At 36.5% G+C, this 26,341-nt stretch overlaps 1 protein-coding gene across 1 annotated transcript in view; it reads left to right on the top strand.

Annotated features, from left to right (window-relative positions):
* Nucleotides 1-26,341, top strand: part of Mical (Molecule interacting with CasL) — a 624,164-nt gene that overhangs the window by 360,846 nt on the left and 236,977 nt on the right. The window contains exons 15-16 of the mRNA XM_090389022.1: nt 11,559-11,948; nt 14,690-14,941. Of these exons, the coding sequence (XP_090245148.1) occupies nt 11,559-11,948; nt 14,690-14,941 (642 nt within the window). The remainder of the gene's footprint in view (nt 1-11,558; nt 11,949-14,689; nt 14,942-26,341) is intronic.

Below are 26,341 nucleotides of genomic sequence, written 5' to 3'. Positions count from 1 at the left end.
CTTTCCTGGGACATAGTCCTGTCCGTGATCGTTGGCCATATGCTTTATGGCATTGTAGCAATCTAGTTGCCTGATGATTTAGAAGTCTTGCGACAAACAAGAGCTGTTGTCGATTATTATCTCAGTTGGTAGTATGAATTTTCATTATGGCTTTGCTTAGTTTACTAACAGAGGTTTTAGGGATGTAGATAGAGGCATCCTCAAAGAAACAGTGGAAATGAATCAATCAGGTGAGTGTGATCCAGAGATTAGGGGTAAAAGTACACTGGGTAAGAGAACCCAGTTTAGACCAAGAAGTCAATGATCTGTCATGATGAGTTGAGGATTTCTCTTTAAGGGAATTGCCCGGGCGTTGATGTTTCCGAAGTCCAAATCGATTGATGTCATAATCAAAATTGTTGATTCTCAACCTAGATACTGGTTTTGGGTGTCAATCCGTGTCTTCTTTCCTGTGAAGAGATAGTCAGGTTCTGCGGTTTCAAAATTAAAAGCAGGTATTATCACTGCCTGATTGATTGATTGATCTTGCCTGCAGATTTAGTTGCAGATATCAGCCTAGTGGAACGATGCAAGAAGTGAATTTCAGTTCGGTGAGCTTTGATGAGGTTGGTGGTTGATGCTACTGGGGAGGGGTGCCCAGAATCTGTCTCAGGTTATTGGTCTTGGTGGTTTAATAGGCTCCTTAATGTTCTTTGTCTGTTGAAGACATCCTGTATAAAAGTAGTGAAGTTTTTATAATTGTCATGAGTATGAATTAGTATATGTTCTTGATCCTTTGGCAAATTAGTAATCTTTGTGATCAACAGAGATCTCAATTTTTCATAGCCAGGACAGTCGTACATTATATGGTGCTGAGATTCGTCAGTGCCATAGTGGCAGCATGGATCATCTGTGATGTTCAGAGACGTTAATTTTCCTTGTATCGACCCATGGCCTGTAAGGAGGTATGTTATGTACAGACCACGGGAAAACCAGCTTAGGGCTTTTGGGAATGCAAAATTTCTTTGTAATTTCTCCCTTATTCGATGTCATCCATCTGTCCTGCCAGGCTTGCTGTAGGTGAGCAAGAAGGCACCTTTCCTTTTCTCTGTCTTGTGATTGATTGCCGGGTTGGTGGTGAATCCAATGGTGGTAGTGAATGTTCCTTTGGACAGATAATACAACTTGCCACATCTAATTATTTCAAGGTCTAGAGGGAGGACTCTAGTGAGGACTTGGAGAGCAGGAGTGCTCACCGTGCAGCAGGATCTGGTGATGGTAAGCAGTAAGTAGTAATGGTGGCTAATTTCTTCTTTGTGCCAATAGTTGGCTGGTGATACCAGACCCCTGCAGCATATGAGATGGCTAGAATAAATACTGCTTTGTAAAACAGAGCTAGGTTACGTTGGTTTAGATCCCAGTCCCTGCGGGTGACCCTTGCCACCAATGCTGTGTAATTTCTTATCTTCTTTTGGATATACTGTAGGTGTGGGAAGAAGGACAGCTTTGAGTCTAGGATTACACCAAGGTGCTTAAGCTGGACGCAGTGGTCTGGTTGAGCTTAGGTTCTCTTTCATGAGAGTGATGGAGGTTTTCTCAGCCGAGATTGTCAGGTTGTGCTGGGTAGTCCACTCCTGGAGAAGCTTGAGTGCTTGGTTAGCAGAAATTTCAAGCTGGGCCTTTGAGCTGGCAGGCACAGAATGGATCAAATAGTCTGCATAGGCTTAGACTTAACATGCCCAAGATTTTCATTTAGGAACTCATCTAGGACCATGTTCCAGAAAGTTGGTCCTAGCACTGAGCCTTGTGGGCTTCCCCTGTGGATCTTTCTGATCATCCTGGAGTAGGGAATCTCTACACTGACAGATCTGTCACATAGATAGCTTTTAATGCAGGAGTAGAGATTTTGAGGAATCTGTGCTTGCCTGAGCCTGCCAAGAATGTTGGCCACCAAAGTGAGTTGAGCGCCCCAGCGAAGTCAACTGCAATTAAAAGGAAGTATTTCTCAGGTGCGGATTGAGCAAATGTTACCAGGTTATTTAGTGCATCTACTGTCGAGTGCCCCTGGACGGAATCTGGATGCATACTGGTTGTTGGCCTGTAGATTTGTGTTTGTATAATACTTGTGAGTTCTGAAGAAGATGAATCTCTCAAAGAGTTTCCTGAGAACAATTAGGAGGGCGATTGGTCTGTATGATGTTGGCTGTTGTGGCTGTTTATTTGGATTCTTGAGGAGAAGTCGAAGATTAGCTGTCTTCCAATAAAATGGAAGCGATCCTTTTGTCAGACAGTGGGTTTAGCAGTAAGTATGGATTATAGTCTGCTACTCTCCTGACAATCTCAGGCTCCAGAAGGTCAGGACCTGGGCATTCCCTGTCCTTGAGGTTCAATACTGCTTGATGAAGTTCCTCCAGGGTGAAGGGCTCTTCGGTTTCTTGCATGGTGTAGCAATCATTGGAGGCACACAGTTGGGTTTGTATTGGTGTGAAGTCAGACTTTGGTGGCTGCAAAATGGTATTGAGTATATTATTAATTGACTGCTCCCAGGTAGTGGTTAATGTGCCTTGTGGTGTGAGAGTGATTGTTAGAACCTCTCCCCTGGCGAGTTTATTGGTGGTAATTTTATTACTTCCCCCCCCCTCTCAAGGGTCAGCATTCCCAGTAGATGCCACCAAGTGCTCCCAAGATGTCCTTTTCCTTTGGCAGATTAGAGCCATATAGGTCTTCCTGGCTATTCTATATTGTCTCAAGACATCCACCTCTGGCTGTGGCCATGATCTCCTTGCTCTTTGGAAAACTTTCATTTTACTATTTACCTCTCTGCGGAGCCACTGCAGCTCCGGGGACCACCAGGGAACAGTGCCGTGGAGCGGATTCTTTCATTTAAAGGTTGTGGTACAGGCATTTGTAATGACCCTGGTAACAGTTCTCTGGTGCACTTCTGGATCCAGAAAGTTACAGTCCTCCACCGGGAGTTGCATGACAGATGTCTTCTATTTCCTCTGATGTTTCAGTTTCAATCAGTACCCCAACATTTTGGGTCTTCCTGATCGATTTAATTCTTGTAGTTTTAAAGTGCTCCTTCAGTTTATTGACGCTTGTATTCTTAACTTCCTCGCCAGACTTATCTTTGCTGTCAGTAGGTTTTAGAAATTTGAGGGTTTAGTAGTGTTTTTCTTTTGGTTGTCGTGCCAGAGGCCTCGTTACTCAGCTTGTTAGCAGTCTTCAGCGCATCTGCGTACGAAAAAGGGCTCTGTTGCATTTGATTTCCCCGTACCTTAGGAACAAGTATTCCATCTTTGACCAGATAGTAATATCTTTCCTCTCAGGAGTGTAGTTATGTGATTACTAGAGTCAGTCATAAGGTCCTCCAGTTCCCATTGGAAGGTGTTGACCCAGTCCACGATAGGGTCATCAGGGGATATTGGATCCAGCACCATAGCATTGTCATAAGGTGTATTTGGTTGCTCTTGACGCTCTGCAAGGTCACGCTTTCTTGCTGTCTCAATGTGTTGCTTCCTGCCACTTTCTGGGTTATTGGTTTTACCTAATTGTGGCTTCTCGACAGACGAGTCCACAGGAATGAGAGAGATTAGGTCACTTGTTGTGCTGTCTCTCTCTCTCTCTCTCTCTCTGTTGTTTTTCCCAGCACTTGGGATGCTGCTTTTGCGCTGGCTGCTGAAGTATCTAGCTCGAGCTGTGGCACTAATCTTTGGAATCGATCTTCCAGAACAACACTCCCCCCAGGGTTCTTTTGCAGGGGCCATTACAAATAAGAAAAACTTTAATATTTTTTATGCAACAATTGCAGGTTTGTTTGGTGGCACGACCAGGCATAATAATTATTAAAATAGGGGGAACTTGGCAGCAAACTGATGTTTAAATAGCACTTCCATTGTGGCAGAAGGCTTCTGCAAGTTTTTTTTATATATATATAATTACTGCAAATTCTATATAGTTTCTAAAGTTCCGTATTTCTAGTGTTCAACTGCTAGGCAATAAAATCACTTCTTATTGCCTAGCAGTTGTGGAGTTTGTCATTCAGTTAAATTTAGCATAGGACGACTTTCTCTTCTTTTAAGTATCACACATCACAGCGGGTATTCGTTTCCACTGTAGAGAGAGAACATAAACAGACCACCTGCAGATTGACTGATTAAGGGGAGGTGGTGATCTCTAAGATGCTGGTCAGCATAACCTTGTACTGGATAGCATTTCGCTGGCTATTATGTGATGAAGGGCTTGGCTGAACAAAACAAGATATGCAATTTTTAAATTGAAAATAAAGTTATTTACCTGATCATTCAGTAGGAACGAGCACGCCAGAAACTGAGTCACTGGTTACCAAAAACTTGACAAGATGTTGAGATGAACCCTTTAAACTTCATTGAACAGGAGCAAAAAACATGCGACCGCACAGAGAAAACAACAGACACTTCTCCCCCTCCTTTTCTCACAGTAGACCTTAACGGTGTGAAACTTTTTGCATGTTCTTTTATTTGTTCTTTAACTTTCACAGTTGTATTCACAGTGGATGTTGCCAGCCTTAAAACACGTGAAATAGTCCTTATTATTTTTCCACCTCCATGCATTTTCTAATTTTGCTCTAACATAATTGTATGCCAATTTTTCGAAACACCAACATTGCCAGGTCCTCTTGCACAGTCTTTCCTGCCATACTGACTAGGATAATGCATAATAATAATAATAACAGAAACAGTTGTCTGCGAGGCAGAATGGTAGTATAAATAATGGGATGTAAAAATGAGACAAAAGAAGAAATACAGTAAACCCCCGCTATTCGTGATATCTGTATTCATGGTTTTGCGTATCCGCGGTCGCTGATTTAATATAAAATGAAACCTAAAAAAATGTGAATTTTAAGGCGCCATGAACATTTTCCGCCATAAAAAAACATGGGCGTGGCTAAAATTATCTTTCCCGGTCAAAACAGCGCTCTATGGGTGGGGGGGAGAGGGGGTCACAAAATCGCAAGCGTGGATGTTTCTCGCTAATCCTTGTTCAGTATGTGTTATGCACTTGACATGGAAGGTTTCGTCGTTTGCTTTTAATTTATATGCTTATAAATTGAATAAATTTATCAATTTATAAATTGATAAATTTATTGATATATGATATTTATGATAAATTGATATGCTTACAAAAGTGATAAATCTACCGTTTTCAGTGTAAAACAGACTTTTTCGAGTGTGTTAATGGAAGAAAGTGACTTTATTGTGGACAAGTTCTTTCTAACCCGTACAAAAATATGGCTACGAATAACAAGGGAAATGTGAAAATATCAAAGAAGGTGATGACATTAGCGAATAAAATTGTGTTATTAGACAAAATTTCTAAAACCCATACAAAAATATGGCTACGAATAACAAGGGAAATGTGAAAATATCAAAGAAGGTGATGACATTAGCGAATAAAATTGTGTTATTAGACAAAATTTCTAATGGTGAAAGTGTCTCCTCAGTGGCAAAACATTATAAAATCAATGAGTCAACGGTACAATCAATCAAAAAATCGGAAGAAAAAATCTGCCGTAGTGTCCATGAAAACGCGCTAATTGCTTCAAAAATTTGTTCTGTAACTCATGAAGTTAAATTAGAAAAAATGGAAAAGGCTTTAAATCTGTGGTAGAAGACCGAACTCAAAATAAAATTCCGTTAAGTTCACTCATCATTCGTGAAAAGGCAAAACTCCTTTATCAACACTTTAGCAAAACTGGTGAAAGCACTGGCGGGATAAGTTTTTTAGCTAATTTTGAAAGATTTGTTTGAAATTTCTAATAAATATTACATTTAATATTAAATTGTTTCTTATTTTCATTTCGATGCCATATGCTTGCATTTCACTATGTACATAGTCATATTATGAAGGTACATAGACAAAATTTTAGACTAGTTTTTCTTATATATTTCATACTTTGGAATTGAACCCCTTTATTACTATGGGAGCCATAACAAAGTATTCACGTTTTCGGTATGCGTGGCATTTCTCAGGAACGTAACCCACGCGAATAGCAGGGGTTTACCGTAGTTTAACAAGAAGCTCCCATTCTAGGTATATGCAACTCATTGCACATCATGTGACGCCATGGCAAGCTATGTACATGGGCAATGTCTGACATCCTTGGAAAGTTCCCACTGCAGATCGGTCTGTAAGTATCTTTGAAATCAGCAATTACATCTGATTTCCATGTGGACTTCTTTTTATTTATTTTATTTTTTATTTGAAATTTTTTACATAAAGTCGGATTTCCATAAATCGGGGAGTGACTGTGTATATATATCAGCATGTTTATATTATTTTAGAATTAAATGTGTTTTGTATATTATTTAGTGTGAAAGTCTTTCGTGCCTATTTCGTGCAGGGCAGCAAAGATAGAGCATGATCTATATCTTCACTTTGTCTAGAAAACTTGCCTTAGGGCCACATGTAAATGTCCCTCAGTTTTGCTGAATGAAGGTGAAATTAGATAAAGATATAACGAATTAGAATCTCTTGCCTTCAGATATCATAATAGCCAAGAGTGTTGAAATAAACAGATAATAGAAAATTAAAGGTATATGAATTAATTTAAAGTTCACTTGGGTTTTCCAGGAGTGTAATTTCATGTTGTGTTAATGATGATGATCCTGGAAACTATCTGTTTTGATAAGAAAAATGGTTATACATAGATAAGGAATGCTATAATGTCAATATCTCAATATGATAGGTAATGAAGGCTAATTGCTAAGCAAAAAATATTTGAATTGAAAGCTGAGTAAGGTGAAAATGAGTTATATCTATGGTAGAAGTAGAAATATTAGATTTTTTTTTCTCTAATTGTTATGAACTGTTATGTTATGATATCAGGTAATAGCATGTAAAAAGTGAATGATAGAAGCAGTTTGTAATATTTAAATGCGGTTTTTCTTGTAATTGCAGATTTTTTGGTAATCCAGATTTCAAACAATCTGCAATTTTAGGGGAAAGGGAAGAACTTAAATATAATATTAATACTAATTATGGTCTCTAATTCTTTATATAATAATAATAATAATTATTATTATATAAAGAATTATTGTTTCACTATTCTTTATATCACTCCCAACCCCTTTCAGGCGCAGTATAACCGCAGTCGTTTTTGCGCCAATAAAATCAAATCAAATCCCAACCCCTTTCAATGGGGGGGGAGAGATGTTACTTGACCTGTTCATAAATTATATTGGGTTAGTCCTCGTGTAGATATCATTTCCCATATATCAACCAGTGATCACCTGCAATAATTATCATATAAGGAACTATAGATTATAAATAGTATAAATATTATATGTTTATTTCCTTCCCCAAACAATTTTTTGACATTTTTCCACCTAGACACTGTAAAATGCTATACAAAATGCTGTGTTTCAAATATAGTCCATTCCTGTTATTTGGGACACTTCGGGACTAGTGCATTTTGGGCCGATTAAGCGGCTGCCCCAATTATCCGAAGTTTCACATAAATAGTTAAAAATACAATGTACCCCCCCCTTTACAATTGGTTCACTGTACAATCAAATCACGTTACGACGAACTTGACATAGTAAAGTACCAATACGATGTGCAGTAAGCGCCAGTCATTGTGATCACGTTTGTGAATTGAAATTTAATTCTATTAAACAGCGATTCTAATTAGCAAAAATAGGAGGAATATTATCCACAGGCTATAAAAGCAAAGATATATTAAGCACAAATTTACCCTTTATTACCTTACCAATTAAAAAAATTAAATGATACGTGAAAATTGGAATAATAACTAGTTGACATTTTTGTTCACTGACATTTGTGAGTGGGAGTTAAAATTTAAAACAGTAAAAAGATAAGCAATCAATAACAAAGAACATGGCACACACAAATTGCAAGTAACACAATATGCACAAGTGAGAACCGAGTAAAGAGTTACAAAGCTTTAAAAATACGAATGAAGAGAAGATCTGAAAATTAATTTTTTTATATGATTGAAGATTTCATGAAAGTGTAAACACATTTCACCATAATAACCCACAGAATTCCAGCTGTCGGTATTATCGCATATTTAGTAAGATCGAGTTTACTGTCCGTTTATGATAGATTTCAGTAACAGAAAAACCCAATAAAACAGGTGACTGCTAGTTGTTTTATGGTTGTGACCTCCAGAATTTCGACTGAACCATGTGGTACCGTCGGAGACAATCATAGGGTAATCTCCAGTGCTGCGGTCTCCTGCTCCGATTAAACGGCATGCTGTCCCAATTAAGCGAAGTAAACCCTGGCTATTTTCTCGATTGGTTTCTGTTTTTTAAGATTTGCCCCAAATAAACGGCTGCCCCGATTAACCGGAATCCATTGTATTGTAAAGCACTTTTTCATAAGCTTTTTACTTGATATTAATCATTCAGAATGTTGAAAAGAACCATGGAAATTTCCAATGATCGGAGAAAAATCTAACACAGGAGTGTTTATTTCTACTTCTACTTCACACAAATATAACTAATTTTCACCGTTAACAAAAGATTTTGCAACTCCAGCAGCAAACACTAAGTTTTTGATAAATTTTTACCGTTATATTGACTTAATTGTTATATTAATTTATTTTATAGAAGTAGTTCTAGTCATGCTCCTTAGTTTATTTTGAACTTAAATATAGATTTTGCAGGTTACTATTTAGTATCTGTAGAATCTTGTATTAATCTTATTAATTTCATTGTTAATTAAATTGTATTTAAACAGAAATCATGCCACAGACTAGAACAGCAAAGCAACGAGCACAAAGTAGCGGAAGTGCTGTGGCTCGAGGGAGAACGAAGGGGACAATTCTCCAGTGCATTACAGTAAAAAAAAAACTGTGCAAAATGTGAAATGTTTGCGGATGTCTTTGTAGGTGCAGAGAATGTGAAGAAATTGGGCTCCAACTCACCTGATGGGCATCTATAAGAGAGTTTGAGATGTAAGGTAGATGCTTTGAAGGAATTAAAATGGGGTGGCCCATCAAACTCTCAACTACCAAAATCAGCACCAGAGCGCTCACTCTTGTGCATCAGGATATACAGCGGCAGAATGCTGGTCCCTCAGAAACTAGTTATTGTCGGTGACTCAATTGTCAGGGAATCTGGAAATAGAATAGGTGGAATAGGACCAGGGTATGTCTGCCTGGGGCAAAAGTTGATGATGCAGAGCAGGTATCATCTGTGGTATTGTTTTACATATTGGTACAAATGACATTCTAACCCAGCTTTTTTTTTTTTTTTTTTTGGGAGTGCTAACTTTATTTTGCACACTTGCAGCCACAGATGTTGCAGTGTCCTGGGTTGTCATTAAATGCAGTAGTCACATCTGAAATTGTTTACACGCTAATGTTAGGTTTGGACATTATGGGCATCCTTTCTCTACACAAATTTGAAATTTGTATAGAGAAAGGATGCCCATATTTATTGTCTGTTCAGGTGGTATCCAAGCTTTCCACTACAATCCTCCAATATTCCTTTCTGAAGTTAGCATCGTATTGTATTAGTGGTCACTTAGCAATCAGCCACCTGGTCTCACTCTAATAGCCAGTGGCTAGTTCCCCTCTTTGTGCAGAGGAGGCAGTGTGTCTAATCTAAATACAGTATTGGAGTGCCTTCAACAACCTTTGGGCTAAGGGTTTCAAAAAAAAATGGAGAATGGGAGTTGGACTCGGAAGGAAGTAAAGAGGAAAGGTAAGTGGGGAAAAGCTAGCAGAGGTTCCTCTACAGAAAAAACAACTACCACCTGATTTGATTGAATCAGCCACTCTAGCATGTGTTGCCAGGCAGCTGATGCACTGTCATACATCTAAGAGAGTGAAAATCATGGACCAAGAGTATTGCAGAGTACTCTGAAAAACTGGTTGTTCGATAGCACATGCTTGTAACTGCCGAGCAAGTACTAACACCATGTGCTAATGTAATGTATGCACACCAGAATTTTGTGTTCAGCCTCATCAACTTCACTATGTGCATGTCATGTGTGGATTGGTGCCATGCTCTCATCCCAGAGGTGCAGTTCATGCATAGGACAACAGCATATGCAATTTGATTAGAGCCCCAAATACTATGCTTTTATTTTCCCTAAGATTGTGATTTAATTTCATGATAGATATTTAAATTAGCTCTTCTTATCAGTAAGGTAACTTGAAATGGAATGAGAGCAACAGCCGAGTGAGACCCTTTTTTGGTATAGGGGTTTACTTCTTGAAAAGTTTAGTGTTTTGGGGTTAGTGTTTGGGGGGGGGTCAGAAAGTACATTGTATTGTTATTTCCTCTGAGCAGTATCTCATGTAAACCTCCCCAAATGCCATGAATTTTTTTATGTATTCTGTAATGAAACATATGCAGCTAAGTCAGCAGCCATGTGACAATTAAGTAAAGAAACAGGGTACTATTTCAGTGCAAGTTTTGAAATAATTTGAGAAAATAACACGTCACTGTGTTGTGTTGTGTTTTTTTTTATTTTTACTTCCTGATCATATTGTCCCACCTGTGACAGTGGACAGAGCTTAGGATCTTTTAGAAACAACTACATTTATTCACTAGTTAAATGATACTAGCTATTTTAAGTTGACTTATTCAAGTCAACCTAAAATAGCTAGTATCTTTAATTAATTTAAATTTAGTCTTGGAAAGTTGGTGAATCTGTTATTCATTAAAAACCTGAAGGGTGTTGTGACCGATTTCAGACCTATTTAGTCACCTATCAAACAACAGCTGCTCTCAGTTTGGTGACACATTGTCAAGTGGTGAATGTATAATAAAACCCCTATTAATAAGCTGCATTGGCCCTATCCCGTAAAGAAGTGTGGTACTATTTTGTATGAGGAATAATATGGTCCCCAGGTAGTAATGACAGAATAATCTAATGCAGTGGTGTTTTTTCTGAAGAGATAGGACAATGTAGTCCTCAAGCAGTAAAGACAGAAAAACTTAACACAGTGGGCCATAGTGTATAAATAGAAAATATAATTTATCATGACTTACAACATTTTAAACCTCTTAATTCATGTTTAAAATATGCAGGAACAGTACTCTTTATTTTAAAAACCTTTTTTGCAGTACAGAGTTCATCGATTAAATTCTGTTATTTTTGATGCAACACTTTGTTAGTATAATCATTAATTTGAATTTTGACATTATTGTTTACTGTAGTTTGCAAAATGATAACAGAAGCTTTATCCATAACTAAATTATGAAACCCTTCCGTCATGCTTCTTCAACTATTAATCATACATAGTTCCCTGGGAAAGATTGACCTGGTCTGACCTCTATGGGCAGTGACAACTAATGACACATTTCTTTAGTGTTATATACTGACTTAATATTTGTCAAAGTTAAATTTTGGAAATTTCATCTTTGGTATTTATTGTTGATTATAAATATTTCGATAATAGCGCATCAGTAAAAGTTTCTCTTTTTCATATTTTTATCTCTTTTTAGATTGTTTTAAAGAATTATTCCAAATTAAAAAAAAAGTAGGATTTGTGGAAATTGGAGATGGGGGTAAAGTTAATCCTTGTTTTTTTTTTTTTTTTTCCTACTCTGTTTTTCAAGGACTTAGATTCTGGTGATGTACATCTGACTGATTATAAAAATATTCCGACTGGACAAACAAGACAATCCTTCAATTCTCGAGTCCGTGATCTTGAAGAAAAAATGAAGCAAAATGCTGGTCTTAGATGTCATCTTCTGGAAATTCAAAATTCCAGTCTCCAAACTTTGCCAACTGGTCGTATTAATTGTGATGAATGGAACGCTAGACTCCTCCAAGATAACTTGAAAAATACTGGAAAAGAAAGTAGCGAGAAGTTAAAGGTTGGCCGACTTAGAAAAGATGAATGGAATGTAAAACTCTTGGAGGAAAAAATTAAGCAGCAGAAAGTCTCACCAAAAAGTACTGCAGTTGTAAGGCCTAAAGTCATGCAGGAAATCTTTGATAATAAGGTAAGTTTTAGATTTGAATTCATAATAATGTCCTTTGTTATCTTTATTCCATGAAAATAATGCTGAATTTGAAACCTTCTAAAAATAGGTCATCATTTGATGTGTCTTATCATATCCTTCATATATATTCCTTCATATCCTTCATATTCCTTCTTTCCTTCCTTCGAAGCTCTAGACTTGACCATGATATCCACAAGGATATTGAAACCTCGTAAAAATTTGTTTATAAATGTTTCGATTATTGGAATGTTTTTTTGTAAAGTTTCTTTTCATCTGGTTTCAATAAACTTATTCATTTCCTTGCCTCTAAAATTTGATGGGGGTGTGTAGTTCTTTAATCTGTTATTAGAATTAGTTATTTTCCTATGTTTATCTCTAGGAATTTTTCTAGGAATTTTTCTAGCAGGGATAGGGAGGTGATTATTCCTTTGTATAAAGCAATGGTCAGGCCACACCTTGAGTACTGCATACAGGTCTGAAAGCCTCACTTTAGGAAGGATGTAGAATTGCTAGAACGAGTACACAGAAAGGCAACAAGACTGGTGAAGGGAACAAAGGGATGCTCTTACGAAAAAAGGCTTAAGTTCTGCAAATTGCAGCCTATGGAAACTAGGCACCTGCTAGGCAGGTGCCTAGTTTCCATAGGCATATCCCTCTGAGGTATATAAGGCTTTGAATAGATTGAGCAGGCTCAATGCTGATGGGATTCTTCCTCTTGCTTAGAATACAAACCTGAGGGGGGCATAAACTGGAATTGAGGAAAGACAGTTGTCAAATAGATATGCAGAAATTTTCCTTTAGCCAGTGGGTAGTTGATTGCTGGAACAAACTTCCATCTGTTGTTGTGGAAGTTTATAGCTTAAATAAATTCAAGGCAGAACTAGAGAAACATTTTGAACAAATGGATGGGAAATGGGAAGGGGTATTTTTTTTTTTATTTTTTTTTTTTTGTTGGTGCTGTATAAGCTTGCTTTCTTGCATCATGTGCTTTTACTAATGCTATATCAACTTTTGTCGCTTAATATAACTGCAGAAGTATTTTTATTTTTTAAATTATTTTTACATAAAAGGGAAAGAGGGAGCCTCTCTCTCTCTCTCTCTCTCTCACACACACACACACACACACACACACACACACACACACACACACACACACACACACACACACATCTAAGGTTTGAATTTTGTTTCAGTTTACTTTATATAAAAGTATTTGATTCATTTCTGTTTTAATTGTGTATGGCAATTGAAATTGAAATTGGCAATTGAAATATCTTTGGTATTTTAATTAAGGGAATATTTGAAATTTTAATTTGTAATTCCCTTTAATTGGCTTGAAGAATAATCTCTAATGTGTTTTATTTAATTTTTAATTGTTGATAAAGTTTTCATGGGTGTCTTTTAATGAAATAGAATGTTTAAGGTACAGTACAATTGAGGCTCTGTCTTTCTTTGTGCAAATAATAAAAAAGAACTTTTGAAGCAGAGTGGCCATGTTTTGAAAATTGGTAAGCGGGACAACTTGAAACAAAATGTGTAGTATATACATTTTTTTAGTTCAAAAAGTAAAAGAAAAATATAAAATTACAATTAAAATACATTTTTTATCAATCAGTCAAACAATCAATCATAGTATTTATTTGTTATATGATTGTTGTTAATATGATTTTGTCCTATGTAAACTGTAATATTATTTATAACAGTTATTTTAAAAATAGCAAAGAAGACTACTTTTACTTTATATATTTTTCTTTAAATTTAGCTAGTTTTAAAATTTCTTCTCTCTCTGAAGATTTTAAAAAGTTTTTAAATTCTGAACAGGACATGTTATAGTTTTCACCATAAATTTGGCTTCTAAATTTTCTAATTTAGAAGCCAAATTTCTCTTTCTGATGAAGCATTTTAATGTGGAATGCTTAATGTGGAGCTTACAATTTGAGATAAATTATGTGCCTCTGGAAATTTTGAAAAAAATTTCACCCATTTTTTATCAACACGCATTTTCTTTTCTTCATTACTTCAAATTAATACATTATACATGTAATTCAAAACAACAAAGGGAAAAAGATGTCTCAGTTTTCATTTTTCTCTTGTTATTAAAGTTTATTTTTAACACATCTGCTAGATTCCAATAATAATTAATTTAAAATACGTAAAATCAATAAATTAACAGTTTTTTCCTCTCTTATCAGGACAAATGATAGTATTATTGTGAAGTAGGACTTGAGCGATTGACCACCCTGTTTGGAGGGGTGAAACACCTAAATTGGCAATTTTTGGATATGGCAATACCGACAGAAAGAATATGCCAAGCTCTTTTATATAATGTTGCTTCAGCAGTGCTCTTCCTGCATACACACTATCTATTTGAATCTTTCCATTTACACATCAGTAAGCAAAGTGGTGGTGTTGCTCTGGATAATGTTGAATCATCTGTCACTTAGTATTTCCTAGTGTGAATACTAAACCTTAACCCCCTGCTTATATTGGTTTACATCTTCAGTTACACTCAGTTTACTAGGTCACTATTTTTTGATGCTGTACGTGGTTAGAGTCTAACAGTCCCACCATTGTGAAGTTGCAGGCAGAAGATATTAGCATAAGAATAGAAACAAATCAATAAACTGCTCACTTAGTTTCGGATCAGTATTTGAAAATGTCATTACACTATATAAATTTATTATAACAATGATTTTCTTAGTATTTACCCTTTTTTTTTTTTTTTTTTTTTTGCTATATAGCTTATGTTAATGGATGCTCATCTGAAATCAGGAGGAGGAGGAGGAGGATCTACTCTCAAGGAACAGGCAAAATTTAAGGTATTTGATGCCAATCTTCTGAAATTGAGTAAAAAATTAAAGGAAGGTATAGCAATGGATATAGGTACACCAAAGAATAATCAAGTAGCTGCAATGATTGATCATATGACTAATGTGTGGGATAAAAGAGCTATTTTAAAGAAGGATCCACTTCCACCACTTTCTGTTAATACAGTAAGTGTAATACTTATAGTATAACTCACTTTTTTTCCCCTTCTGGTAATTATTATTAGATGTTAAATGTTTAAAATTATCAATTTTTGAATGCTATGAATAACATGATGTATTAAAAGGTAGAGTGGCTAACCCTCAACTTGAGTTTTTTATTTTTTTAGAAAAGCCTATACTTAGAAAGAAACATCTTTCAGCTGTTATTTTTGATCTGCAGACATTTTCAGCTTGATCAGCCTATGGACTGCTCATCACATCTTTAACTTTGAGGGAAAATATCCCAAAACTTGTTTCAGAAGGGTTAGTCTATTCTGCATCTTCATGTCTCATTTGTACATAGAAAAATTTTCACCATATAAATTCTCTTTATGCTGTGTGTGCCTGATTGCTTTCCTTTTGAATTTTTGAGAATATATTAGTGCCTGTTGTGAATGGCGCATAATAGCTGTTTTATAATTATACATTAGTTTCAATACTAGTTTTGCAATGAGAAGTGCCGTTACTTTTTACAAGAAATAACACTTGCCCTTTTTAAAGCTAGTTTAATGCAGCTAGACATAAATTAATAACAGATTTTTTACAAGAAAATAGCAGTACAGTATACATCCAGTGACAAATTTAATGACTAAAAATGGAGCTTTCAGGGTAAACGGACCCTTTCTTCAGCATTATAATATGGATATTAGAGATAAAAATTTAACAGATACATGAGTTGTGCATGCGTGATTGAGCGTACATGGCTGTGTAATTGAGCATTTATATAATAGATTGGTGTTCATTGTTGTTACACGGACGTGTGTGGGTTTGATGCCAGCGTTTGTCGAGCTTCAAGACAGTTGATTCCAAAGTAGGGTGTAGTCTCATGCCCTTGCAGCAATTCAAGGTTCTTGAATTACATGATATGTTTAACAATTCTGGCCAAAGCTGGTGACGGAAGTGCTGGATTGGTTGATCACTTCGTAATCATGTTTAGGATTAAGGTCATGGTTAATCTGCGATTGCAGAGTGGTCAATGTCACCAAGGCAAAACGATCTGTCATGCTCTGCAAGGTGGTCTTAAAGGCATCTTGAGCTCTCCCCTATATAGCAACTGCCACAAAAAAAGTTTTGCAGTATACCACTCCGCTATGCAAAAGAGGGGCGACTGGAGTTTTGACATTAGAAATCAGAGAATGTAAGTTCCTACCAGGTAGTTGTATGCATTTTATGCAGTATTCCCAGAGGATTTTCGAAGTCCTGTCCAACATGCCCGGATAGTAGGGAATATAGGCAGTAGGCATATTGTCATGTGGGGATGACGGCCTTGAGCGACTCGTAAGCTCTTGTGCTTGTAGCAAGCACTTGTCTAATATATGGATTGGGTAACCGCAATTGACCAGGTCAGTTTTTACCTGGTGCGCCTAGCTTCCTCTGAGCTGGAATGGCTCCAACCTCAGGAGAATAGAGCGCAGGCAGTGTTGTTTAAATGACAAGGGGCGTATCTGTAGTTAGTAAACTGCCCACACCATATTGGATTATGGTATACCAAGGTTTCCAAGCGTGGGCCCACCCTCTTTAATTAGAACATCTAAAAATGGAAGAGACCCATTCACTTCTAGTTCTAAAGTGAACTGAATGCATAACCATAGAGAATTGAGATACTCTAGCAGTGCTGTCTCTGAACCATGTGGGATGATGGTGAAGATGTCATCGACATATCTGCACCTCATAGTAATAGATACAGGCGGGTTCAGGAATATCTCTTCCTCTGATTCCTCCATAGCAATGTTAGCAATGACAGAGCTGACAGGGGCACCCATAGCTGTACCATGTACCTGCTTGTACAGGGAATTGCTGAAGGTAATGATGCTGCCTGAGAAGCATAGGTTGAGGGCAGTACAGCTGTCCTCTGTGGATAGCGATGTTCTGCTTGGTAGGTTTGAGTCGTTCTCCAGAAGTCACTTGGTTCAGTTAACAACCTGTTGGACTGGAATCTATGTAAATAAAGACACGACATTGAACGATGCCGTGTCTTTGTTTACATAGACACGACATTGAACGATGCCATAATCTCGTTGTCAGGGATTGTAAGTTCTTTAATTAAGTGAATAAATTCATCACAGTTTTGGGACAGTGGGTATAGTATTTCCCACTAGAGATGTGAGGAGTCACACTATGCCCTCGTCCTCCTACAGGACTCCAACATTTCCAAACCTGGAAATGTTGGAGTCGAACAAACGGTGAGGTGAAGTGGAAGGTTTTTTTTTTTTTTTTTTTTTTTTTTTTGGCTGATGCTGCATAAGCTTGCTTTCTTGCATCATATGCCTCTACTAATGCTAATCCCAAACAGTGAAAGCACTTCGTCACAACAGTATAAGGTCTGTGTCTATGAGAGCTCCAGGCAAGAAATATATACTCCAAAGTAATTATATGTTTGTAAATCTTGGAAGAAAAACTAACAGCCCAGTTTACAGATAAATTTCACTTTGCTTTAGTTGAGAAGCAAAAGAAAGTTCCGTTCTTAACCTCCTCAAATGTAAAATCAGAATCGCCAAGATTTTTATTATATAAATTTTCAATTATCTCGTTATATGTCAATTCCCTTGGGGACATCAAAAATCAGCACAGAGCGGTTTCCCTTTCAAGGAACACCTGAGCTGATGCCTACAGATGTAAAAGACTCCAAGGAGGACAAACACTCCAGATCTGTTTTAGAGGCCACTTCCAGCAAGACTCCTGTTTTCCTCACTAGCCTAAGAGACTTGATCTTAACATTTTTTAAATCCGATTTAAGAGTTTTGGGCACCAATGTCTTAATGTCAGCACTCGACTTACAATCACTGTTTTCAGAAACTCGGAGGATTAAGACACGGCCGGGTTTCACTTTCGGAACATTTGCAGTGGAACGGGTGGCATCAGTAGCAGCGTCGTCCTGCAAAGTTGAATCATCTGTGATAATTGTGGCAGGGGACACATCATGTCTTAATGTAGGTTTGTCTGTAGAGGAACTGTCACTAACAGATTGTTTGCCCAAACAAGACATAATTGTTGTTATACCGGATAATGTATTTATAACTCTTTCCAAAAGATCGGTACGTGTATTTATTTCTATGTTTAAGGCCTTTAGCTTTTCAAGGAGATAAGTCGCAGCCATCTCCAAATTGAACCATTTATCCATTATAGTGTTACCTTATAGCTTGGTAATCTTGTTGCCTTCATAAGAAAGGAAACTAGAGAGATCCCTTCTCATTTTTGCAATTCTGTCATATAAAATTAGAACATTCTGCCCCAGATCGCTTGCCTGAGCACATGTTAAATTATTTTTCTCATCTGCGCCTGCAGTTACGAGTTTATTACTCGAAGGGAGATCTGTTTGACTTTCTTTGTCAAGAGTAGATTATGAAAGAGAATCACTAGCACCTTTTGAAGATGAACTTTCCTGAGAGGCAGTAGTTTGTTCCAGTGATTGAGTCACTGGCACTTGAGGAGTCAGAGGTGTTGAGATCTCACCAGAAGATGGCAACGGAGGAAAGTTATCAGCTGCAGAGGATTGTTTATTATCCATGTTAACTGAAATCAAAGTATATGCATAGTGCAAATTTAGACTTAGGACTGAGACAAAAGAAGAGTTTATCTTGAAACCTCTTCAGTCTTCGCAGAGTCCAGGAGAACAGACTCTTCAGGTCAGATTTTTGCAGTCTGGTATCTGATCTTGGCAGAAAATGGGTGCACGGTACAGATCTTTATGCAAATGGTGAAAACTTGCGACACATGCGTGCTATTAAAACAAGCACTGCTGGCACTGGGTAAGTGTAGGAAGGAAGTAAACACCCGAGGCACAAAACGGTGGAACTGTTTTGTGCCTAGTCCAAGCTCCAATGCGACGCCCATCCAAGGTCACGGAAGGGGGAAATCAGCCCCGGTCAAATTAGCGAGGATAGAACTGTGGTGGTCAGGCAAAGGCCACCACCATAAAGCTTCGCTTCGGCTATGCGCCTAAGCAGAGTGACCAAAGACAATAGTGGTGAGAAGAAAATGGAAGATACTCGAAAAACAGCTCTAATAACACAAAACTATGCTTACCAACAGAATCCTCAAGTTGTAATTATCCATTTGGTAACAAACTGCACTTTTAACATGAAATAAATCCATTCTGACACAATAATACAGGAGCTAAAAATAATGTGACCGCCATGCAACAAACCACAACCTGATCAGTTAGGGTACATAGGCAATTTTCTCAATTCCTGGAGAACTTCCTTTCTCTAGAACTTTTCAGACGTTACAGAAGGACCCTTTATCTATAATACGTGTACAGGAAAAAGCCCTAAGAAACTCTACTTCCTGTAGGAGTTTCTTAGGGCTTCGTATTATGTGCATGTCTATTACCTTTAGAGTGAACCATATTACAGAACTTGTATTGCCTTCACTAGAAATTTTTATGTATGTATATGACCTCTCCGTCTCATATCAATCACAAAGTTTGAATACCATTGAGCAATAGCTTCAGTTGACCATAAGCAAAATGAAGTAAAAAAGAAATGTGGACAAGAAAATGGATATAGGATAGTGAAATAAACATCAGTGGTTATCCACTTTTATAAAACTTGCTCCTTTTCTCCTGAGCCAGTAGTATATTTGAAAAATTTTCCTCTTGCTGTTGTTCAGAATTTATTTTTAGGTGTAATCTTGGATAATAAATTGAACTTTCTTGAATGTATACTAAGAATTACTCACTGATGTACATTGCTACAATTATATAAACTGTGATTAGACCTTGGTGTGGTTATGGATTGCTTCCATGGAGCAATTAGAACTTCTAATTCACTTCCTTGGAGCAATTAGAACTTCTATTTATAGCCTATATTCAGGGACATCTAAACCTATACTACATCTTCAGTGAGATTATCCTCTCTGCATGTATGTGGTGGAAATATGTAATCAGTTAAAGTATCCAAATTGGTCCATTATCCATAAATCTTGCTGAATGATTAACTGCAATAATTGGCCAAATTAAAATAAACCAGTAGGACAATAATTCAGACACATAGTTTGAGATTGGGAAATAAATTTCATTCACATTTCTGTTATAAACATATATTCTTTCAAATAGTTTCTCACTGTTTAAATCTCAAACCTACTCTACCTACATCTGGGGCAGTTCCTCCATAACCTCTCTCAGGCTTCTAGACTCCATTCAGAAGAGGGCAGTTATGTAATGACCCATCTCTTACAAATTATCCTGTCAATTTGGTCTTAAGTCTCTCCACTCATTGTGTCACAGATATTCTGTTTCTGCTGCTGCTTGCCTTTTCTGTAGATACTTCTTCTGAAGTGGCATCTAATTCTTCCATTTGCTCCCAAACCAGTCTGAATATATGCTGTGAATAGTCAGCATCCATTTAGAATAAGAATCTGCGGACTGCACAGATTCTCATTCTACAGATTCTCATCCTTCAGAATCTGTGGATTGTACCTTTGTCAGTTCCTAACCTTACAAATAAGAAAAAAATAAATATAATATACGATAGAGTCCCAATTATAATAATCAAAAACTTGGATAACACAGAAAGTTTGGTAAATTATTTTTAAATAAACTGGATTTGAATACATTAACTTGACATACTTTTTGAACATAATGACTTTTAATTTTATATACAACTGTTTTATTTCAAAAATTAAAAAAAATCGTACATATATAAAAATTGCAAGTCATAGACAAGAAAAATGTACACTTACAGTTATTAGCACTACACTTTAATATCATATAAAAAATTCCTTATTGGGTTTCTGTTTCATAGAAGCACCTTGCTTTTTAGCTGCTATATTTTTTAAGTGCTTAAGTAATAAAACATTAGCAGGTGTGGTATCCTCCTGATGTACAATACAGTAGACTTTCAGAATAACGGCACCTTTGGGGATTCATGGTGCAGTTATTTCAATTTTTCTGTTATCTAGAATGTTTATTTTTAATATATTTAATGCAGAAATAAGGAGGCTAAATAAGAAATACAGAGATAAGAATGCAATTTTATTAACTGCACATAAAAAACAAACATGTTGATGATCCAGTATTATATTCTGCCATTAATACACTCCTGCTTTCACCCCATTCTGTTTTCTTTATTATATCAAATTTAGTCTGTGCAGGTAGCACAGTGGTATCGTCACTGTCCTCCCCAAACTGGGTGGAAAAGGCTCGGATTTAAATCCTGTCAATGATGTGAGGAAATTTTATGGGCTTTTTTTTTTTTTACTCTGTGGCTGAGTTAGTCGGTCTCAGAAGTAGAGTAGAGTAGATAGCATGGTTTTGTCCCCAGAAACTGGGATTTTTCGGTCAGCAAAACAGGCATATCGACCAGAGAACACACACAATTTACAGACACAATATGCATGAGTTTTAGACACAACAGACATGAGTATATGAATTAACTTGCTGGGTGACACTAATATAATAGTTTGGATTATATCACGTTTGCCCCTAAGTTTAACATTGTTCTTCTTTTCTTCTCTGTATGAGTTTTATTAACTTGAGTCATAGTTGAGGGGTTTTTAATTTAAAATAAATGTAAAACAGCAATATAATCTATGAAATCAGTACAAAATTCAATTTGAAAATGGCGAACATAAACAAATACAGTAATCATGTGACTTGGCGTTTTCTTTTTTTGGCACTGAAAGACATCCGTGCTGTATGTAAACATTCAATCTCAATCTGCTGTTAACTCGAATGGTCCATTATTTGGAGTGCCATTATTTCGACAGTCTACTGTATGATGTAAAGCTGACTCAATTCAATTTAGACCTGCTATGTGTGTAATTTTTTTTTGTAGTTCACTCTCATAGTCACTCTTCATAGTCATCTTCACTTCATCTTTTTGTTTGTCAGCAAGCTTTACAATCATGTCATCAGTCATTTCCAGCTTTTCAACAGAATTCATCCACTCCTTAAAATCCTCTGTAGTAAGGGTCCAAAACAGGAAGGTTATTGGCTAATTCTAAAAGGGTTTCCTCAACTCTTTCATCTTCATTTGCCATCTTGTTTTAATTGGCTTAATTTTTGGAGCATAAAATATTTTTTCCAGGATTTAATAATAGTACATGTTTTAACATCATTCCATGCTTCTGCCAACCAGTAAATAACGTCCTTGATGTTTATTTTTTTAAGATGATTCTCAACAACACTGGTCCCTGTTTCAAGATTTTGAAGCAGATATTTTAAGGGATGTCACCTATAGTTGCGTTTCCAAGTCTCCAAAGCACCTTGACCTAGAAGTGGAAGAAGCAATGTCACATAAGGTGGCAAAAACGAGCTCTGATGTCACCAGAAACTAGTTCACTTTCGTCCGGATAGGATGGAGCATTGTCTGAAATTAAAAGTGCTTAATAGAAAAGTTTCTTTTTGCCCAAATATTTTTTTGTGCTATGGACAAATTCTTCATGAAACCATGTTTTAAACAAACTTGAATCCATCCATGCTTTTTTTTTTTTATTTGCATAGTTAACAGGCCAACATTTTACATATTTTAAAAGCTCGGGGGTTCTTTGACTTTCAAATGAGAGTTAGTTGGAGCTTATGCCTCCCTGATGAATTTGAACATTCCACTACTGTCATTCTCTCTCTCTTGCTTAATTTATAACAGAAGCATTTTATAATTCAGGCCTGTTTCGTCACAATTGTAAATTTAATCCAAATTCAAATTTTCTTCTTGAATAATTTTTGCTAATTTAGCTGTAAACATTGCTATTTCTTCCATACTAGCTGATAATTTTCCCCAGTGATATTCAGATTTCTAACTCCAAACCTTTTTTCCAGCGATCCAGCCAACCAATAATAGTTGCAATAATGGTTCTTCCCCATCATTAAAATGCTTATGAAATTCTAAGGCCTTACCCTGTAAAATCATCTGGATAGTACCTTCGGGTGAGGGAAGTGCATAGGCTGATAGGTTTAGTTTCCTTTTCTTTTATTAATTATTATTATTTATTTATTTTATTTATTTAGTATTATTTTTTTTTATCATTGTTTTATTCAGGGGTTTTTTTTTTTTTTTTTTTTTTTTTTGGCTGATGCAGCATAAGCCATAGGTTTTCTTGCACCATGCGACCATTACTAATACTACTAATACTAAATCATTCCAGAAATCGGGCTTCCTTTGTCTGTCATCTGTGTGAACTACAAAAAAAGAGCTTCAGAAGTTTTTCTATTCAAATTTTCACTATCACATACAGATGATCTTTGTGAACACTATTTTTCAATTTCCACTCTCTTTCTAAAGTTCCCTACAGTCACTTCACCAACACCTAAGTCACTAGCCACTTTTTTTTATTGTTTCTCTTTGATCCTAAAACTAATAACATAGACATAACATGACTGATAACATGACAAATAAAGAGACTTATAAAATTAGAAAGTTAGAGAGTAAAATTTTTTAATCTTTTTATTTCTTTTTTATTTAGAGACTTAAAAGCGATGAAATCAACAAACGAAAAGATCAGCACAGCTCAACAATCAACTAGTATGCGCTCCCGCTCTGTACTGAACTATGTTGTGCTCTTGTCTTTGATGACAAAGTATATACAACTTTTTGACAATTCACCTCGAATGATTCAAAACCTTAGTTAAATGAGTCTCAGTTCATGGGGACTCTACTGTACCTCCAACTACTATTCAGAAGTTACGTGCATTGCACAGTTTTCAAAATAGAAACAGTCATCACATGCACACGCACAGATGGATCACTCTATCAAATTAGTAGCAGCAGTAGTTTTTCAGTGTACAATATCTGTTTCCTTGCCTTCTGTTTATAGTAGGTTAATAGTTGGTATTTTATAGTTTTACACAGAACTGTAAGCTTTTAAATTAACGTTGGGTGGTATTGACAAGCATCAACATTTTTCTGTCATCATCTGTACTAGCTTTACAGAATAATAACCTTCCTCATTCATCAATACAACCTTAAGAATTTATCAAATTGGATATTTTCAAAGAAGGAAAAAACAAGTTTCAAGCTGTTGGATTTCTAGCCATGTTGGAATCTTTGAAAATGATCATGCAGATTCAGCTGCAAAAAATACAGATCCAGACATTTATGATGTCTTTCATACCAAGTACACTTAGCAAACTTTGACAAGATCTAGTGTGCAATAAACTCTGTAAAATAGAAAAAAATCTGTCTATGGAATTCCAGTTTAAAGACGAATCAGCGAGAGAAGTTTTGCCTGGCAAGACTGTGTTTTGACATGCCTTTCTTATACACAAGATCCTCCAAATTTTCTTTGTGTATCAGATATAAATTACATAGGGCACATTCTGATTGATTGGCTGTCCATCATTTTCAGCCATCTGTACTGTCTCCTTCAGATCACTGGTAAAACAGCAACTCTTCTAATGCTCTTGTTGACAAAGCAAACTTAGGTGTACGCTTTATATATCTTAGTCATCTTTAAATAATAGCAGCTCTTTGATAGATTAACCATTCATTAATTGAAATGGATATAGAAATTTCTTACAGGCACATGTTGGTCCTAGTAGCCCTTGTGTTATGAAATTTCAACAACTAATCCATAATTATGTTTGTTAAGCAGAAAAAAAAAAGGCATGAATTTATGCACTGTATATTTGTCGCAAGAAGAAATGTTGATTTAAATGCTTTAAAACCACTGTTTTTACTCGTCACTTTTGTTAGAAAATAATCCTTCTACAACTATTGTAGATGGTGCTGAGATCTTATTTAGAAAAATGTTTCTGAATTCAAAATGAGAAAATAAAAGAAGCAGAGTCTCTAGCATGACAGAAGAAACTGGTTGGTATCTGATATGAGGAAGTATGGAAGGTGAAATAAGCAAAATATTCACAAACAAGTTATTTAACATTTACAAGTAAATATTCCCATTGACTACCTATCATACAAAAAAAATTCCATAACAAAAATGCCTAAAAATTTACAAATAAAAGCTGTACATTTTCTCATGTGAAGTAGCATAAAACGTGTTTATTATGTGGAAGTCCTACTCATTTTAAATCATTTTGTAGGGATTTTCAGCTCACTACTGAATGTGCTGCTGACTTTTCTGCTCAAATAAGAAATGGGTTTTGTCATCAAAAAATTTCATGACTAAATCACAGAAAACCTCTTAATGTGTAAACATTTCAAAAGTAAATTCTTCCACAGAAGAGAATACACCAGACTACTGTTTGAGGCATATTCAACTCATTGCCGCAATGTAAGTGGACTTTTGAAGACTTAACAAATGGCTTTTCTTACACATTACACTGTTACTCTTTCTCTATACAGCCTTATTTTTACATGTCTTATCCAAATTGCAAATTAGAATTAGCAAAGACACATGATGCAAGAAAGCAAGCTTATATAGCATCAGCCAAAAAAAAAAAAAAAAAAAAGCCCTTATTTCACCCATCCACTCGCTCCAAATGTTTGTAAAGTTCTGCCTTGAATCTGTTTAAGCAATCAACTTCTACGACATATGGAAGTTGGTTCCATCAATCAGCCACCTGCTGGCTAAAGGCAAACTTCCGCACGTCTGTCCTACAACCGTCTTTCCTCAATTTGAATTTATGCCCTCTCAGGCGATTATTCTGAGCAAGAGGAAGAATCCCATCCGCATTGAGCATGCTGAAACCATTCAAGACTTCATACACCTCAATCAGATCACCTCGTAGGTGCCTAGTCTCCAGACACCGTAATTTGCAAAATTTAAGCCTTTCTTCGTAAGAGCAACAATTTGTTCCATTCACTAATCTTGTTGCCCTTCTCTATACTCGTTCCAACAGCTCTACATCCTTCTTAAAATGAGACCTCCAGACCTGAATACTCAAGGTGTGGCCTGATCATTGCCTTATACAAGGGGATAATCACCTCCTTATCCATGCTAGAAAAATTCCTGTATATCATTGACATGAGTTACACCATGAGTTACTCTTGCAGACCGTCTGCACTGCTCAGAAAACTTCATATCTGCCTGCACAATTACCCCCAGGTCCTTTTCATTCTCTACCACTGTCAGGGTGGTACCACAGACTTGGGCGCCTCCGTAGCCAGGTGGGAAGGAGCAGCAGTGCGTAGCACACGCTTCTTGATTAGACCGGGGTTCGAGCCCGTCACCACCAAATACGGAGGACGCGGAAAGGTCAGGGACTGACCACCGCATATCTCGGAGCAATATGGCCTTAGTTGCTAATGCTCCTAAAAAAAAAAAAAAAAAAAAAAACCACAGACTTGATACGTTACTCTGGGATTACTGCTTCACATATGTAGTACTTTACATTTGTCAATGTTAAACTTCATTTGCCACCTCTCAGCCCATCTGCTCAAATTTTCTAGATCCTGTTGCAGCAGTGTACTGTCATTAGTGTCATTAACAACCCTACCAACCTTCGTATCGTCTGCAAACTTGGACATT

The sequence above is a fragment of the Mastigoproctus giganteus genome, chromosome 14, assembly GCF_048544385.1.
Source record: "Mastigoproctus giganteus isolate SK-2022 chromosome 14, ASM4854438v1, whole genome shotgun sequence".
Classification (NCBI taxonomy): domain Eukaryota; kingdom Metazoa; phylum Arthropoda; class Arachnida; order Uropygi; family Thelyphonidae; genus Mastigoproctus; species Mastigoproctus giganteus.
This window is presented reverse-complemented; position numbering and strand designations above follow the sequence as displayed.